Raw genomic sequence first — 18,523 nt, forward strand, 5'->3', positions numbered from 1 at the left:
GGGGGGGGCTGGTCAGTGCAGACCCTGATTAGCTCCCTGGGCAGCCCTGTAGTCCTGACCCGGACTGACAGCACGACCGAGCCAATCATAGACGGTCGAAAAATCGCAACCCCCACCCATGAGGGCTGTACTTAAATAATAAACGCAGTGTTGCGCTCCTCCCCTGTGACATGTACATAGCCGATATAGCTAAAGATATTTTATTTAGTATTTTCATGGACCCCCCTCTCACTAAAGTGATGTGATACATGTTGTGGTCTCCCTTATTGCTCTGTGGCGATGTCTACTAATCTGCTTTTCAACCTTCTGATTTAAGAACGACCAATCCTCAAATAAAAATTCAATGTCTTTCCCCGACGCAAAAAAAAAAAAACACTTTTGCGTTCTTCCCTCGGGCCACACACACACGCGCGCGCACACACACACAGAGTGTCACACAAAGTCATCGTCGTACATCCGTCTACGATTTTTTTCTGTGCCCGGACGCAAAGTCCCCCTCGTGTCCGCTGGAGCTTTGGTATGAAGCACTGGCTCTCGATTGCGTCCGTAATAATGTCCGCCCCCTGCAGGAAAAAGCTCCATAAACAGTGTGTCTGTTGGCGTCGGCGGGGAGCTCTCTTCTCGCCGTGCTCTGCCGCACCCCCCCCCCCCCCCCCCCCCCCCTCCTCCTCCTCCCTGCGGTCTCCTCCCGTGTCCCGCTGAGCCAATGTCCCTGGAGGCCCCTCCGGTGGGCCCCTATGACGGGCTCCTGATGCCCTCGAAGCCGCAGAAGCTCCAGCGCTTCTCCAGGCTGGCGCCGACGCCCGACAGCTCCTGTTTGAAGGTGCAGGGGAGCCGTGACAACAGGGACTCCACCTCGCCAGTGTTGATCTGTGTGAGGACACGCACACGCGCACACACACACACACACACACACACAACAGAACGATAACACAGATGTCAGAATTTGCCAGTTAATTTGCACGTTCCAACTGCATGTTCGCACCGGCATTGCAATCGGGTTGCTTCGAGTAACAGCGTGAAAGGTTTCCTGAGAAGGTTCTCACTTCCAAGACGACCTCAAGTCATCAGTGTGATGCTGAGAGGTGGCGAGGAGAAGGAGGGGGGGAAGCAGTCACGGCTGTTTTAGCCAATGGCAAGCGTCCTAGAGTAGGACTTTTCCGATGCTGTCGGTGAGCATTAAGGTCCGTGGTGGAGATATGAGGGCTGGTGTCAGAGCAGACAATGGGGGCTGTGTGTGTGGAGCGCTCAGATAAGCAGAGAGGATTCGTGTTGTGGTGGTGGTGGTGGTTGTCGGGGCGTCCACCGAGTGATTTCGCCAACCCTCTCTGGGTGGTTTGATGTGTGTTTTTGGAGTAGGTGGGGGGGGGGCGTCAGCACTTGAACACATTCAAGTGCTGACGCACACACACACACTTGCATACACGACGAAACCCAAAAGGCTAGTGTGCGATGTTCTGTTCTTTCCTATGCGTGAGATGAGGAAGTTGTGGAAATGAGTCAAGCTGTCTTTTGGGGGAGCTGCCACAGACTGAGAGACAGACCGTCAGAGAGAGAGAGAGAGACAGACAGCTGAAGTGGCGTCAGGCATGCCCCCGAAGAGCTCTGCCGCGTGGTGGGCAGTGTGTTAAGGAGCAGCATGAGGGAGAGAGAGCGTGTCCCTGAACTCTGCTGGGAGGAAACTCGGCTAAACAAACTCAGGGCCGACTCTGCCCACACTCGCCGAGCGTGACTCTGAGCCCCGCCGCGTGACGGAGCCCGCCGCGTGACGGAGCCCGCCGCGTGATGCTGCCCCGATCAATGGCAGGGCACAGGGGCAGGGTGGGGGGCTCGGAATTGTTTTTAGCTGCTGTTCTTGGCAGACTGCTGATGAGTGCCTGGGGGGGGGGGGGGATGGAGAGGGAAGGAGGCAGGGTTGCAAGACAGAGAGGCACAGGGGGCATGGAGCTTAGGATCACGGGATTGGAATCTAACCTAGATCGACTACAAGACGTGTATTGTAGCCTGCGTGACGCGGGGGGCGGCCGGGTCGAGACTCAAAGCCGGTGATGTGTCGGGCTTGTGCGTGAGGAGGGGGGAGGGGTTTATAGTGGAGCGAATGTTGAGTTTCCTCTGCGCTCTGCTTATCACATGGAGCAGACGGGGGTAATATGGTTTCCCCCGGTGGAGATATCGATCACCATCGGTTTTGGCGTTGAAGGGCGATGATGGATTTAAAATGTGGCCGGTTCCCGGCGTCTGAGTGGGCCTGGAGAATGATTATTTAAGTGCCATATTAAATGATTCCACTCAGGTGTGTCTCGGTTACAGACAGGCCGTCCATAAGTCCTTCAAACTATCCTTCAGGCTACATTATACAAGTTCTGAACTATTCTACGTAGTGTTGCTGCACCGGATATCAATAAAAATCACATTTATTGACATGCGCCGTGTACGAATGCATTTCCATTTCCGACAATGTGATATCCCTGTGTGTTCGGGGATAAATCAGTCCAAGATAAATCAGGTTATCATTAGTGGCTCCACTCTGCACCATTAGCTGTGTGAAGCGCTTTAGTTTCTCTGGAAGGGCGATCCAACGTATGAAGGGCTTCACCTGGGCCCCCGAGGTACCACGCCGCACAGCGGGGGGCCCCCGTGGCTTACAAAAGGCCCCTGTGTCAGCCCTACGGGAGGCCCCCAGACAAGATGTCTGTCCGTGTGCACAGGAACCCTCGTCTATAATTTGGTTTGGCAGGGTTCGGCCAGACTAGACAGCTTGTGTCGGTGTGTAGTACGTGTGTAGTACGTGTGTGTGTGTGCGTGTGGTACGTGTCTATGTGTGTGTGTGTGTGTGTGAGAGAGAGTGCTCCGTTATTCAACTTCATCCAGACGGCGTGCGCTGTTTATGGAGAGCAGCAGAGAGAGAGAGAGAGAGACGGCGGCGGCGGCGGCGGCGGCGGGGGGGTCCAGCTGCAGCGATGGACAGACGCTGGGTGAGGCGGCTCTATTCCTGGCGGCTGAACGTGTTCCAGGTGAGCCTCATGAAGATCTGCAGCCCCAGCACCACGGCAGGCGTGTGTCACGTGGGCTCACACACACACACTCACACGCTCCTTCTAAAGTAATCCCCTGTGTTGTACACACAGGCAGTGGCCCAATTTGATGCAATTTAACTTTGGCCGTTTCCAATTTCCCAATCTATTTGGGACTAGATGAGACAAACTGGATTTGATGGGCCAAAAAACACGTTTGATGGGTACCTGCTCGATCCATGGCTATGGATATGCATAAGCAGATGAACCAATGTTTGAACAAACGGGGGAAAATAAAGAGGGCACTGTGGATACATTGGCATTACCCGGATCCAGGCTACTGGGAAGTGACGAATCTCTGCGCTACACATGAGTGTGGGCCACAGGAGCTTTGTTTTTCTCTGGCTTTTCTCTGTGCTGGCACGCCAATGGGAAGGACTGGGATGCACTGGGATGCACTGGAAAACAGCAGCTGCATCTCTGTGCTTTGTTTACCGTTTCCATGACAACTGGCCACGTTGGCTCCTTTGCTGCGAGCTCAACGCGGTGGCGATAACGGACAACGTTTACGGTTTGGGTTTTGTGAAAGCCGACAGACTGTGGAGTCGATCGTTTATGTGCGACAGCCTAACTCTTTTCTGAAATGAAATGTGTTCCTTTGACAGCTGACATGTTCTGTGATTGGTTGGGGACGGCAGCGCCTTTCTGAAAAGTACACCGTGACCTAAAGCCGCCCGTTGCGGCCGCGCAAAGTCGCCCAAACACTCTGGACAGCGACCCGGGGCACGAGGCTTTGCATGGGCCGCTCTCGTATCGCATCATGGGTCCGTCCGTTCTGCCGGCTCCGGTGCCCGTGTCAAAAAGTTGAAAAATGTTCAGACTTTTCAGGCAGCGACGGATCCGTCGGCCAATCGTGCGTCATGCAAATTTACGCAAACACACTGTCCAATGAAAATCGCCTAAGTGATACAACCCGGGAGAACACAAGGACCTGTCAAAAAGGCAGATCCGATCCGACGGACGGAGGTGGTGTGAGTCAGAGAGGCTCGAGGCCGCGAGCGCTCCTATTGACCGGGGAGGGAGGGGCGACGGAGCGGCATGGACCAGCAGATCTGCTGCTGGGCGCCCCCCCTCTGTCTGCCTCCGGCTTGAGGGGGGGGGGGGGGGGTGGGGGGAGAGAGAGGAGGCTGCGGTGTGTGAGCAGGCTTACCTTGGTGTCCAGCCGCTGGAGGTACGAGCAGATATACTCGATGCTGGCCCCGAACGGATGGACGTGGAGGAACGTGGAGATGATCCCTGGAGGAGGAGGAGGAGAGAGCACAGGGCGGCGGGGGGGAAGAGTGAGACGCCGAGTCGAATGCTAATCGACAGAGTGAGAGGTTCATTTGCATACAAATGAACAGAGTGAGAGGTTAACTTGAATACTAATCAACAGAGTGAGTCGTTACCTTAAACGCAACCAGAGAGTGGGAAATTAACTTGAATACTAATTAACAGAGTGAGACGTTAAGGTTTAACGCAACTATGCAGAGTGAGACGATCACTTGAATACACGCGCAGAGTGAGACATGCCATTGATTAGTGGAGCCGATCTAGTGTTATTCAGGAACAATAGACGCTATACCATGAAGTGCAGTTCAGGATCCATATCACAACAAAGACTAAATTGACATGAACTCATGTTCCATTGACAGTACCGGTACATCATAAAGTAGATCAAATCTGCTCCAACTGTTATGGTACGGACCATTCATGAAGCAGAGTCAATTTACCGTAAATCACACACGGTATAAAGTGGTGGGATCCGGTTGCCTTCACTCAGGCAGTGAAACGGGTGTTAGAGTGTTCTTTTTAAGTGGCTCCTGCACAGCCGGGCTGTGAATTATAGTGTTTAATAAAAGCTCGGAGGCCGTTTTGTCTAATCAAGACGCCCCCCCCCCCCCCCCCCCCCCCTACTCCCCGAAGCTCTCTCCCCCAGCCTGTCTAAAAACATCTGCTCCCTCGGCGAGGCATCCCCCCCCCCCCAGCAGGGAGAGCCCCTCTCCTCCTCCTCCTCCTCCTCCTCCTCCTGCTGCTCCTGCTCCTCTGGTGAGTACCTGCCTCCGCTGCCTCACTCAGGTGTGGGGGGGAGGGGGGTGGGGGGGGAGGAGGAGGCCCCAGACGGGTACCACGGCAGGGCTCTGGCTAATCAGGATTTTGATAGTCGATTATCGTGACGATTATCACGGGCGGCGCGCCCACGCCGACACCTGCGCGCCGCGTCGGGGAGGATTTGGGCTCCGTGGTGAAAAAAAAAAACAGAAACAGGCTTTCATCCCAGAGCTTTCACCTCAGAGCTGCGACTAGTGGCCGGCTCTCGATCGATCGAATCAACCGACGATGACGGATTGCGAAAACCACCGGTCTTCAAAATTGACTGCTTTGTGAACGGTCTGTAGCACGACGGTTACAGTAGATTTAATCTACTTTATGATAAACTGTCAATGGTTTGAGGTCATTTAAGTTGAGTCTACTTCTGGTCTTCAAAAAGAGACGCTGCGACAGGGCTCACACTTTATTTTACTATTATTATTATTTATTTGTATTTTATTTCAACACCGTGGCGTGTTAAATGTGCTGTTGTGGTGCGGTCGCCATGGCAATGTGTGTTGTCAACGTACCGACTAGCAGGGCCTCTCTCTCTGATTGGACGGGGCTGTGTGTCAGGTTCTTCTCCGGTACGCCTTCCTTCTCCTGACTGCATGACACCACCGCTGACGCCGTCGTCTCCTACACACACACGCACACACACACACAGGTCAGAAAATCTCAAGCGGCCCCAGGTTAGCTTTAGCAGCAGGGTTTCTGTTGTCCGGTATTTACCAGACATTGGCCGTCATTTTTTTTTTTATGTCAGACAAAATTTAATCTCTCAGGTCAAATCGTCCGATTGAAATTTGCTAATAATCGGTCTAAATAATAGTCTGCTGACACCGCTCCTCTTCTCGACGCCGTAAGCCTGCGTCGAGACGCCCTCGCTGTGATGACAGCGTTCCGGGGCTACGGAGGATTGCATTTCTCCAGTCTGCAAAGTCTTCGTATGGGATCTGAACGACAGTTATCCAGAGTTGGCCAAGCTCGCAAAAAAAAACAAGCCTTTGTGATCCCCTGTCTCTAGTGTTCCTGGGGGACGGGGGGGCTTCTCGCTGCAGAATCGGATCAAGTCAAAGCAGTGAGGTCGCCTTGCGGAGAACAAGGTGACGCGACTTATGCGACTTTTGCAATTTGTGAAGAGACGCTGAGCAGTTTTGATTTTAAGTCGGCTGCTGCAAAATTCAGCACTGCGAAGCAGCGGAAAAAGTAGCCTAAAATGACAATTTTCTAGGCCTAGTCATTTTTTTTGCTCCAGTTTGTTCCTATGCCTTGTTATTGCGAATCAGACGTTCCCATCTCTTTGAAAGTTAGTCTATTAAACATGTTGCATTCTATGCGGCCTGATTATGTCATTCTTTAAGCTGAATAGCCTAATTAAGAAGCGATAATAGGATATTTGACGTGGCATATCATTACACTGTCCAGAACCTCTGCAGGTCAATTTGACTGGCACCGTTTTTTTTTTCTCTAGCGGGAACGCAGCTAATTGGCAGCTAGCCCTTAGTGAGCAGGTGTTGTGGCCGCACTGAAAGACCGCATTCATATCCTCCTTTGAGACAGGCACACGTACATCTGCCCGCATGCACTTACAACACACACACACACGTCCTGCGCACAGGTGTGTGTACTGCAAATCAACACAACTCCGAGCTGTCGGCACGACTGCCTCAGTGCGGCGCAGCGTTAATGGGTTGGACATAGCAGACACACGCATACAAATGATTCAAGGCCAACGGAGAGAAAGAATAAACCTGTGGGCCCGCAATGTTGGTGGAGACAACGCTCACAATGAGAGACACCACCGACGCAACTACATGACAGAATGAAGTCCCAGGGAAGGGGTGCATAGAGATGGGGATAGCGAGAGAGATAGAGAGAGAGAGAGAGAGAGAGAGCAAGAGAGTGAGGGAGAGAGAGAGAGAGAGAGCGAGGGAGAGGGAGATGGGGATAGAGAGAGAGGGATAGAGAGAGAGCGAGAGAGAGAGGGAGAGAGAGGGATAGAGAGAGAGAGAGAGGGAGAGGGAGATAGAGATGGGGATAGAGAGAGAGGGATAGAGAGAGAGGGAGAGGGAGATAGAGAGGGATAGAGAGAGAGCGAGAGAGAGGGAGATAGAGATGGGAATAAAGAGGGAACTAGAGAGAGAGACGTGTGGAGGGTTGTGGGGGGGGGGGGGGTAATGTCTAGACTGTTTACTGTGACGGGCTCTGACAGGAGAGAACAAGGCTAGTTTGTGCTTGTTGTCCTACATTTAAGTGAATTTGTTATCTCGGCTCGTGGCCGCCTGCCAAGTGGACTCGTCTTCCGAGGACCAAGGAAACGTGTTCCGAGAAAGACGTGTGGAATACGCCTAAGGTGTGCATTGGTGAAGTGTGTGTGTGTGTGTGTGTGTGTGTGTGTGTGTGTGTGTGTGTGTGTGTGTGTGTGTGTGTGTGTGTGTGTGTGTGTGTGTGTGTGTGTGTGTCCTTACGGAACACGGTCAAATCCATTTCGGAATATCCTGACCCACTTCTGTCCATATCTTTATGCATTATTCAATGAAGATTGAGTCCACACCTGTATATTCATATGACAGTCATTTAGTTGAACATCGCTCATGGACGCCTTTAGGTAAACTGTGGACATGAGCGTTGGAACCAAGAACCTTCCGGCTGCGATTGGCTCATTACCATCGGGGATGTCACAAAGAATTTGAATGTTATTCTCACGGAGTCCCTTGAAAAAACGATTTGATGATCAGCTGTGTGAGAGAGAGAGAGAGAGAGAGAGAGCGAGAGAGAGAGGGCGAGGGTATGCTGTGTGTGAGTGAGTGAGTGAATGAATTAGTGAGTGAGTGAGAGATCGAGTGACAGAGAGAGAGAGCCCCAGATGGGAGGCGGGGGGGGCGTCCGGAGGGGGTCCTGCCCTCCTCTCCTACTTACGGTGGTCTGAAGAGCGTTCTCCTCGACGCCGGCGGCTGCGGCGGCGGTTGCGGCTGCCTCATCCCCCTTCGACGTCTCCAGCTGCAGAGCATTAGAGGGAGGGGGGGGGGGGGGCGAACGAGGGAACGCGTCAATGAGGAGCACGTATCACACGCAGTGCACGCACGCATGGACGCACGCACGCACTAACCCACGCATGCATGCACTGCTTTCCCTCAGGACTAATCAAATGTGGTGTTTCCTGAACACAGTCAACACCAGAGGCCGGCCTCCGTATGGACACGGTCATCATTAGGCCTCTGTCTTCCAGCGGCTACAAAGCCACGGAGGACGTTTCATCATGCAGAGGTGGGCGGGGAGTCTGTACGGCGTATAAAGCTCTGATATGATAACGGTCAGTAATGTGACAGTGATGGGTCCGGTAGGGCTGAACTCACAGCTTGTACAGCTCTGTCTTACACGGAATTACGCCACCGCCCGATCCATACAAAACAGAACCGCTCCCCCCACCCCCCCCCCCCACACACACACCTGCCTGCCGCCATCCCTCCCCCCCCCACCCCCAAACGTATCGATTCCTCTGACTCCCTTTAATTAGGCTGCCTCCCGTGATTCATGCGCGTCTTCACGCTGGCAGATTGAATTAGAATATGTCCCATATATCCCTCTGACAGGAAGGTGGTGCTAGAGGTGTGGGAGGCGGGAGGAGGGACACACAATCCAGCAGCGCACAACAATCGAATCAACGTCGTCCCTTTTAGAGGCGGTATCGACAGCGATGTCCTTCCATTTGTCAACAGAAGGAAGGCGTGTTCTTTATGCACATGTGGTGTCCAGGCGCAGCGAGCGGGACTCGACCGCTTTGGTGTCGTTTTTAATCTACTGCCCAGACAACAACCTCACCTCGGGTGACTCCGTCACCAGCTTCTGAGAGACTCGAGTATTAGCCTACGGTAGTTAAAGAGCCGATTGAAACTGAGGCAATAAAATCAGCCGCCGCGGCACCCCTCCCCCCCCCCCCCCCCGCACCCGCCTCCCACCCACCCGTCCCCCTTCATGTGGACCTGAAAGGGGACATTAGCCGACCTAAACTGAGGATTCCCGGGGAAAGCGAGAGGGACACGCGCAAGTGTGTGGAAAAACCGGTGACATGTGTGATCGAGAAACATGACCCGGGAAAAACCGGGAGCGCTTTGACTAATTCATAGATCACAGCGCCTCTGTAGTCGCGAGTGGAATTCCCCCCCCCGCGTTCCGGCGGACCCCCGAAGACGGATGTTACCGCGGTGACGCGGGCCGCAGGGTCGAATTATGTCGGGTGAGACTGACGGCTGCGCTCGATGGGATGCGGTGACTGACTGAATAACCCGACCATCCATGTGTGTCATGTCATGCATTTTATTTGAACTCTTTTTAGCCCCATGTTGAAGCCAGAACTATTATTGTTTACATTTGCAAGAGAGAGGTTATAAAAGGTGTTTGAAATATACCAACCCGACTTCTGCTGAGAATAAGTAGCTTCAGCATGGAACTGTTTAGAAGCTCCAGTCTCCAGATTTGTTAAAACAAAAAGTTAGAATGTCCCAGGCTTAGGCCCATCCACACATTCAGGCTCGCCCTACACCCATCCCTGACACCACGCTGTGGTGGTCATGTGGGAAAGGAAACGGGGATGGACACTCCGGGAATTCTGGACCGTCAATCGTAAAGACTCTGTGCTGAGGACGTATTTGAATCCTCGACTCGATCTTTAAGCTCCGGTGCTTTCCGGGTGATCCGATAACGATATAAAACATGCTCCTTTTGTCCAGAACAGCTGTAGACCGGACAGGATGTGAAACGAGGGAGCTCCTTTAAGTCAACGGGTTTGATGGCGGCTGGCGTCCATATGTGTTTGATTACCGCCATCTGCTGGTCTGTCCCTACGCTCTCCCCATTGTTATACCATGTGTGAACGGGTAAAAGACGGACACTTCCGGAACATGGCTGCGGATGTGTGGATGGTGATAATAACTAGCATAGCCAGAAAGGTCATCATAGGAATTTACCGGGGAGCTATGTTGTGAAAGGGCTTTGGAACCGAATGTCAGAAAAAATCCAGACAAATCATTTTTTTATTAGAAATAAAAAACTAATCTAATAACATAATGATTTCACCATTGACAGTTTTAGATATTTTAATGGCAGGAGCCATGCGGATGCCCTGCAGTCCGTTCATTACAACTTCAGCCAGCAGAACGTCTAAGGAGGTCGGCAATTTTCTTGCGTTGAATATGGAAGGACGGCGGTGTTTGTCGGGAACAGAGGTTATTAAAACTCGCTCGATAAAAAAGTTATTCGTTTGGGGAAGCACACTGCTTGCACAGAAAAAAAAAAAATCCAGCGAGACAAGCCATCAACGTAGAAACACGAGGAACATCCACATTTCAATTTCCTTTCTTCCCGGGCTGTGGCGGTGTTTATATCCGTATCCTTACCCCTTGCGCAGCCAACACAATTTCTGTCACATTGAGTAATTCTAATATATGTGTACACCCTAGGCTAGAGTGCAAGCTGCGCTGACTAAAGCAAAATGACACTGAATCACATTAATGACTAATGGTTTTAAATGCGTCTTTTGCTCCCCTTTGCCACGCAGCGATACAGGCAGAATTATGCACAAATATAATTTTGTAGAGCCACTTAAATCCAAAAAAGCTTTGATATCATACTTTTAATGGAGAGGGACTGGAGACACGTTGAAAGGGTGCATCACGTGTATTTAGACTGAGTGGATTAAAGCACTTGGCAGCTAATATTGCATTGTCGTTATCGCGGTACAAACGAAGCGTTTGTGCCGCTACCTCCCGCCATCACTGTCTTTAATGGAAAGGCCGCTGTTGCACTGAGACAAAGTGGGAACCTCAGCGGGAACGTCAGCTATTAGGATACGAGTGCCATAAAACACCAAGCTCCAAAATATCACAAAAGTGATCCGGAACGTTGAGTAAATAAACTGCGTTTCCCAACAGGTGACATGTATTTTTGCTGGCCGACATGATCATTTACAAGCGGTGGTTGTGGCCGTCGTCGGCAAAGGCATTGTACCATGTGTTTGTGGCGACTTTGTAACGATGACTCATCCCACATGTCTTTGACTCTGGTACCTCGATACCTGAATCACAACCGCGGGCTGGCCGATGACATTCTCTACGCATTCCCAAACAAGTGTGACTGCCTGTTCACTCCACTTAAAGAGCTGTGATAGTTATCAGTGTACACGTGTGTGTGTGTGTCTCTAGCTGCTTTCACATATTACCTCCGTCTTTTCTCCGCATTTGTGGAGCAAGAGGTTCGACCGCGAGGGTCATTCACACTTATTCACACTTGATGCCCAATATGCGGAGATCGTGTCAGTAGAATCTCCGGCTGCTTAGAATCTCTGGCGGGCTTGCGAGGGGCGGCATATGACGTAGGGTCGCAAGAGGCGGGATCGGGTTTGTTTTGGTTTGACCGCAGACAGCACGCAGGCAAAACGTGCAGAACTCATCGCGATCATGTTAAATGTTGCTGCAGCGATGCATATATTCAGTTGCATCCGTGTCGATCGATGAAAGTTTGGAGCATGAGTTACAGACAAATAGAAGAAACGACGAACAAGAAAGGCGGCGTGAATGACTGCGTTACCGGAGGAAGAGAGCGTCTTTTTTGGCTTAATTTCACATCTAACAAACACTGGGACAAATGTAGTTGATTTCTGTGTTTAACTGAGAAAACAGGGAGTGGAAGGACGGGACCCTATAATGTTCAGCTAACTGTTGTCAATAATAATTGTTACGAGAGTAGCGCATGTGTGTGTGCGAGAATGGCAGTGTGTGTGTGTGAGTGGACGAGCGAGGAGAGCGAGCGGTAGCGTGTGTCAGTTTAGTGAGGTAATGAACGAGTCCGGTTGTGTCTGTGCAAACGTGTAGGCCCTACTGTAAAGTTAGTGAAACTAAGAATAAAGTACACAGCCTGTCAATAATCGGTGGCCGCTTCATTCCGACCATATTCAAACCTATAAGCAGACCCACTGCTGTCAAAGTCAAGGGTGTTACTCCCGAGAGAATCAACGGAGCGGAACGTCGCTTCTGTGCTCCTCGACTATGGTCTGGGAGCCGACAGCGGGAAAGGGGTAACATAATAATACTTTTTTTTTTTTTTTAAACCATTCAGCGAACAAAAGGCAATAGGCTTGATTATCGAGTAGGGTGCCACTCAATGACATGCAAACGTAGGCCGAAGCATCATCAACACGCCCACTCAACTGGTGTGAAGTGCCGACATCCTACTGCTCATTCACATATGAAGGTAATTAGCATTTCCTCCGGAGAACATACCACCCCGGGGGGGGGGGGGGGGGGGGTAGTATTTTTTCAGGAGGTCCAACGTCAGGATATGTCATTCACATATACGGCACCTCCGTAGAATAGACGGAGTACAGACGGATTGCACGTCCATATGTGAAAGCAGCTCTTGTGTGTGTCTGTGTGTGTCTGTGTGTGTGTCTGTGTGTGTGTGCGCTCACCACAGGGCTCGGGGGGCCGTGGAGGTTCTGGATCCCCTCCTGCAGGGTGAGAACCTGGTTCTTCATCTGCTGATTGTCGTCGGCGCTCTTCTCCAGCTCCGCCTCCCGCTGCTTCAACTCATCCCTCATCTTCAGCAATTGCTGAGAATAATAAAAAAAAGAAGGAAAAAACCGGGAGGGGTTGAGTCTGCGCCGCTGCGATCCGGTAAGGTGTTGAGTGGCACGACACAGCCTGCTCACGCCAGTGCTCACACTCACACACACACACACACGTTGCATGTGACTCTGATGCTAGCCTTTGGTTTTGGCAGCCGCTCCAAACGCTCCGACACTGTAATTATAGTGTTGGGCTTTCACACATGCCGTGTGCGGCGGCGATGCAATGTTGGCGTCAAGGGTAGCGCTTTAAAAAAAAAAAAAAAAACGTTTATAGGAGGAGAAATGTTAAAAGAAAGAGCTAGAGCTCAGCTTTGACAGAGTCAACTAAAAAAACACGAGGAGAATGTGGTTTAAGCCATCCCTGTAAGCCACATCCACAGTGAGTTAGAAAAGTTATGCCTTAAAGCATAAAATAAAAACGCAGCAAGACATGCAGGGCGCCAGGGATTACGACGTGTACTTCATGTGCCAAAAGCCACCAATTACAGTACTTTATGCCTCTTAGCATAGTCAACTATACTATAATTTAAAAAAAAAATGAAAAAATAAAAAAAGGAAAAAGGAGGCCAACGCTGGATAATATTCCACCGTAGCGACATGACACAACATGAGGTCCCAGCGTTTAGAGTTATTCAATCTTGGCATTTTCCATTTGGTTTAACCATCCATAAACAATACCCCGGGTTGAAGGCAGGGGAGAGGTAATTACTTTCGCTGAGCAGAAATGCACAGCGGGGGGGTAATGGATTCTCTTCTTCTAAACATGAATCGATCATAATTCCTATTAGCCGACCCTGACACCGAACGCGGTGGAGAGAGACGAAAAACACAGAGGAAAAAAAACAAACCTATTCGGTACCGTATGGAACGGTATCCAACAACAAACGGGATGGGGGGTTCTGGGAGGGGGGGGGGGGTTGATTTGGTCTGAAGGGTGAACTTTAGCCGAAACACGACTCTAAAATGATTCAGGTTTTTTTTTTATTGTGTAACCGTAAACTAGATTGTATCTGGGGGTTCACTCGCAGGGAGGTTGTCGCGGAGAGAGCTTGGACATAAAGATTTCCCCGGAGATCCATTATCTGTTGTGTGGCCGCTCTGTTGTGTGACAACAGTGTGCGCCTTACACACCGCTGCGGTTCAGCAGAAACAGTGCCCTGGACACACAGTGATTTGGTTTTGATTCAGCCAACGGTGACTTTCTTTAGCATGCTACACTTTTCTGTGTTATTTGTTTTTTTGGCCTTTGCCCGACGGATTGCATGACTGATTGAATCTGCCATTTACTGGCCGCTATGTATGAGCAAGAACATATATCTCTGTCTCTCTCTCAAGGTCGTCATGTGTGTGTGGGGGTGTGTTTTAACTGGCCATTAGCTGCTCACGGCAGCTGGGCCATCTCCCGCTCTTGCTTGCGTAGCGCTGTGGGCTCTCTGTAAAGGGCTGCTAAATACAATGACACAGCAGTTTTTCATCCAGAATGGAAGACTGCTGGTTGACCTCAGTGACATGAATTTCTAAATTAAAGTACACCGTGTCTGGAACTGGGTGCGCGTCCGTGTGTGTGTGTGTGTGTGTGTGTGTGCGTATGTTTGTGTTTTTCTGTGTGTGTGTGCCTGCCTGCAGTTGAGAGGCACAGAACTAAATGATTTATACTAAAAGTGAGGAGTATGTTTTGATTCATTAATACTGTTTGTGTCTATGTTTGTGTCTGTTTGTGCGTATGTGTGCCTGCATGCGAAAAGGACATGAATAAATGATAAACAGTAAAACCCGAGGAGCATGTTTTGATTCATTATTACTGCTTGTGTGTTTTCATGTGTGTGCCTGCGTGCATGCGTGTGTGTGTTTGCCTGTGTGTGCGTGCTTGTGTGCATGTGTGTGCGTATGCCTGTGCGTGCGTGCATGCATGCGTGTGCCTGTGTGTGTGTGTGTGTGTGTGTGTGTGTGTGTGTGTGTGTGTGTGTGTGCGTGTGCCTGTGCGTGCGTGCACGCGTGTGCGTCTGCCCCACCTTCTGCATGCCCTGTAGCGCCTGCTGCAGGAAGCTGAGCTGCTGGGAGTGCGTGGTGTCCTCCTCGCTCCTGATTGGCTGGTTCTTGCCCTGCTCCTGTTTGAGCAGCTCCACCTCGTTCCTGTAGGCGTCCAGCTGGCAGCGCAGCGAGTCGTTCTCCTCCTTCAGGGTCTCCACCTGGGACACACCTGGGGGGGCCACACGCATACCCTGTCAAGACGGCCCCCCTCGCCGGTTCACCGCAGAGTTCAGCGCGCTCGCACGCCGACACGACCGCCAGCCGCGAATAACCCCGGGTCTTTGACAACACGCCGCGTGTTGGTTATTGGTTGGGGGACCTTTGAGGGCCGGGCCCCCCAGCGGCGGGGGCCTGACTCCTGTGGCGGTCGTCTGGGCTTTATTAACAGCGCGCCCTCATGTCGATCACGATAAGAATGGTAAACATCACGCCCGGTTTTGGGCCTGATGTCGTAATGTCCTCCGGCTGGGCCCTAGGAATTTGAATTATATCAAACAAATAGCGGTTTAATCATGCTGCGTTTTTTTTTTTTTAGAACCGTAATAATAATAATATTTGGGTATTTTCAATATGTGGTTTTATTGGAGTTGTTGTTGTTGTTGTTGTTGTGGGCTTTTCACAACTGCACGGTGAAGTCTGCGTCTCCACGATTGTTGGCTGGTCCCTAAAAGACAAATGTTTGGTTTTGAGGTTCTCAAAAACTAGGCCCCCCCCCGCATCCCTCCCCGTACCACCACATCAGACCAGAAGACAGACCTCACCCCTAAAGTAGATCAAAGATGGTTCTGGACTACATAAACAGCCTGTGGAGGCTGTACCGTAGCCCTGCTCTGACCCGTGAACGGGGGCGAGCAGACAGTGGGTATTATTAACGCCGGGTCCCCACTGGGCTCCACAGATGTCCTGTATCATCAACCCGGCCTCCTCCTGTGGGCCTGAGAGGAGGCACTTTGGGCAGGAGCGATGGGCTGAAGGGCTGGGTGATGAGGCCTGGCAGTGTGTGTGTGTTTGCCTGCCTGGAGGCTTTGTTATATATATATATATAAAATATTTTTTTATGTGCTCTTTATGTGATCTTTTTTTTATTGAGCTGTCGAAGAGATGTACATTGTGTAAAGAAAGTAAAACCCCCACAATTGACCACAAGAACACTGTGTGTTTTACTGTGTGTGTGTGTGCGGTGTGCGCGCATGTTTTGGGGCAGAGGTATTGATACGAACTCCTTATCAAAGTCCCATGGGCAAGTCACCCGCCTTGCAGGGATTCCCTCTGCCATGGCTTCCATTATCCACCAGTGTTGTGAAACAGGCACAGTGTCATTCGCCTGAAGCTGTGTGTGCGTCCACCCTCACCGACCCAGCCGCGCACACCCCTCGGATTGACAGTTCCTCATCTATAAATCGCTTGACTTATAGCACAGATGCTGTTTTCTTATGTTTTGCATCAGGGCTGACTGGAGCTGGTCATGCATAGGGGTCACCGAGAGAGCGGGTGGGAGAAGCTGCTGGTTGAAACAAAACACCAACAAGTCTCATAATTACACTCATGTCCCCTCAGCCAATTGCGTGACAGTGTGACAACATGACAGGTTTCTGACAGCGATGGTAATTACCAACAGTCAAGGGACTCGAGAGGGGGGGGATTCGAGATACAGATAGACTGCATTTAAATACATTTGCATGCTGATTAGAGCAACTGGCAATTAGCAAACGGCAGCGATTGGGCTGATTAAAAGGCAAGAAAGTAAAGTGTGAGATTACAAAGCAAAGGATAGCGGTAATAACCGAGGGATGGGCACCTGCATGGGTGTCAGGGGGGGCTCTGTGTTCCCCACGCCTACTCTGAACACCAGAGGTGGGGGGGGGGGGTGATCTCCTAATGACTGTCGACGTTGACGCCACCGTTTAGTTTCGCTGCTTCGGCGAACACAACCGCACTCCCGCGACGGCAGGCCAGCGGCTCGCACGGCTTCTCAGCGGCCCGACCCTAAACGAACGGGGCCAGCTTGCACAATTGCGCTCGCACCATTGAGAAAAAAAAAGAAACGTGCGCGTGGAAGCGGGGCAGCAGGTTGGCGAACCACGCGAGCGGCGAGTTGTATGTGCGCTGTGTGCTGCGTTTGCCGCGGTGAATGTCCGTCCATTAGCGCGATAAAGAGTGCGAGGCGGTTTGCGGGGGGAGCATCTCGATGCGCTCTCAAACGCGTCCGACTCCACGCGGAGTCGCTCCAGACGGCCGGCTGGCTGACCGACCGGCTGGCGCTTGCTCCGTTTGGGTTCCGAGCGCGTGCATACGGGTACGTCCTCACTGCGCCCTTAACGGGCTGAGAAGACTCCCCCCCCGCTTCACCGAGCAGGTGCGGGCGATGTGGGCGATGAAGGGGGTCGTACCCGGGTCCTCCAGGTCCTTGCTGTCGGCGAGGTGGGAGCTCTCCATGTCGTCGTCGGACATCTCCATCTCCTCCTCCCGCCGGATGCCCATCAGCTGCTCGTTGTGCATGTTCCTGATCTCCTGGAAGACACGAGCACAACAACACGGGCGTTGCCATGACGATCGTAGTGAATGGGGCCCCCGGGGGGCGACTCGTTCCCGTCTCGAGCAGGAACACATGCACTTGTAAAAAGGGAGAAATTAATTAAATCACATTGCGAGGGATTTATTTTGCCACGCTTACGCTTGGAATTCATTATCATTACGAAACCTGTTTCACGTTTTTTATCCACAGTAAACAAAGCTTTTTAGTGCTACATTTTTTGTTGGAAAACTGAGGAGGGGGGAGTGGCCAAAGGCCACCGACAACCACGAGCTCAGCCTCACCTCGACGCTTTGCACTCCAGAGCAGTGTGGAATCGTGTATCTGCAAAAGGACGCGGGCGCACGGCGCCCACAGGGAGAGGCTGTGAGAGGTGTGCGTGTGTTATGTGTGCACGTCTCCCCAGCGTGCCGTTATCTACGTCTTCCTTGATCTTCCGTGAGGTGTTGCGCGCGGTCAGGGCTCCCTGTCGGTTACCCGGTGCAGAGAGCTAAGACTTACAGCCGATCCTGCAGGACGGGCTGGAACCAACCCATGGGGGCACCGGTCTGATTACAGCCCAAGAAACCAGCCCCTGGCAGATCATAGCGGCCACGGAGGCAGTATTCCCTCCGTGGCCGTGGTTCTTGAAACCATGGCCAACCCCCCCTGCCCCCCACCCCCCCCCACCCCCGCCCTGCCTTGCACACCTAAAACCTCCGATTTGGCAACGGATCTGCAGACATACCAACCTCAAATAAACCGTACCGCCGTATCTGGGTGAATCAAGAGATAAAGTGCCCTGGGGTACAACATACCCAGCTAATGCGTGCGTGTCTCTCCATGAATTCAAGTGCCCGTGGGCAGAGGGTAATCATGCGAAACACATTCTAAACTCTTTAAACTCTCTAAACTACTTTGCATCGCTTCCTCTATGGGCTCATACATCACGTCTCATAGAGCAATGGCTGCCTCAATTTTGGAAGCATAGGAGCACAGGGATGCGATGGCTAGTATTAGCGTTGGCATAATATAGTAATTCATCGTGAATTAGTTTTTGATGATGGGGAGACATTGTTGTGTTTGAAACTGTGTTCCCAATGCGAGACACGGTGCGGCCTACGTTAAGGTATCTTGACGTTTATATAGGATTTGACACTACTACCTCACTCGGTCAAGGCACCACAAAATGGCAAAGTGTCGCCAACC

The 18,523-nt window shown here is 51.6% G+C and overlaps 1 protein-coding gene across 1 annotated transcript in view; it reads right to left on the reverse strand.

Moving 5' to 3' along the window:
• Nucleotides 1-707: 707 nt before the first annotated feature.
• LOC311345398 (ecto-NOX disulfide-thiol exchanger 2-like) overlaps nucleotides 708-18,523 on the reverse strand; it is a 126,895-nt gene continuing 109,079 nt past the window's right edge. The window contains 7 exon segments of the mRNA XM_084469792.1: nucleotides 708-870; nucleotides 4,225-4,310; nucleotides 5,675-5,783; nucleotides 8,067-8,147; nucleotides 12,613-12,753; nucleotides 14,784-14,971; nucleotides 17,193-17,313. Coding sequence (XP_084325918.1) covers nucleotides 736-870; nucleotides 4,225-4,310; nucleotides 5,675-5,783; nucleotides 8,067-8,147; nucleotides 12,613-12,753; nucleotides 14,784-14,971; nucleotides 17,193-17,313 — 861 coding nt within the window. The 3' untranslated portion in view covers nucleotides 708-735.

This window comes from Micromesistius poutassou (assembly GCF_964030765.1).
Source record: "Micromesistius poutassou genome assembly, chromosome: 6".
Taxonomy (NCBI): domain Eukaryota; kingdom Metazoa; phylum Chordata; class Actinopteri; order Gadiformes; family Gadidae; genus Micromesistius; species Micromesistius poutassou.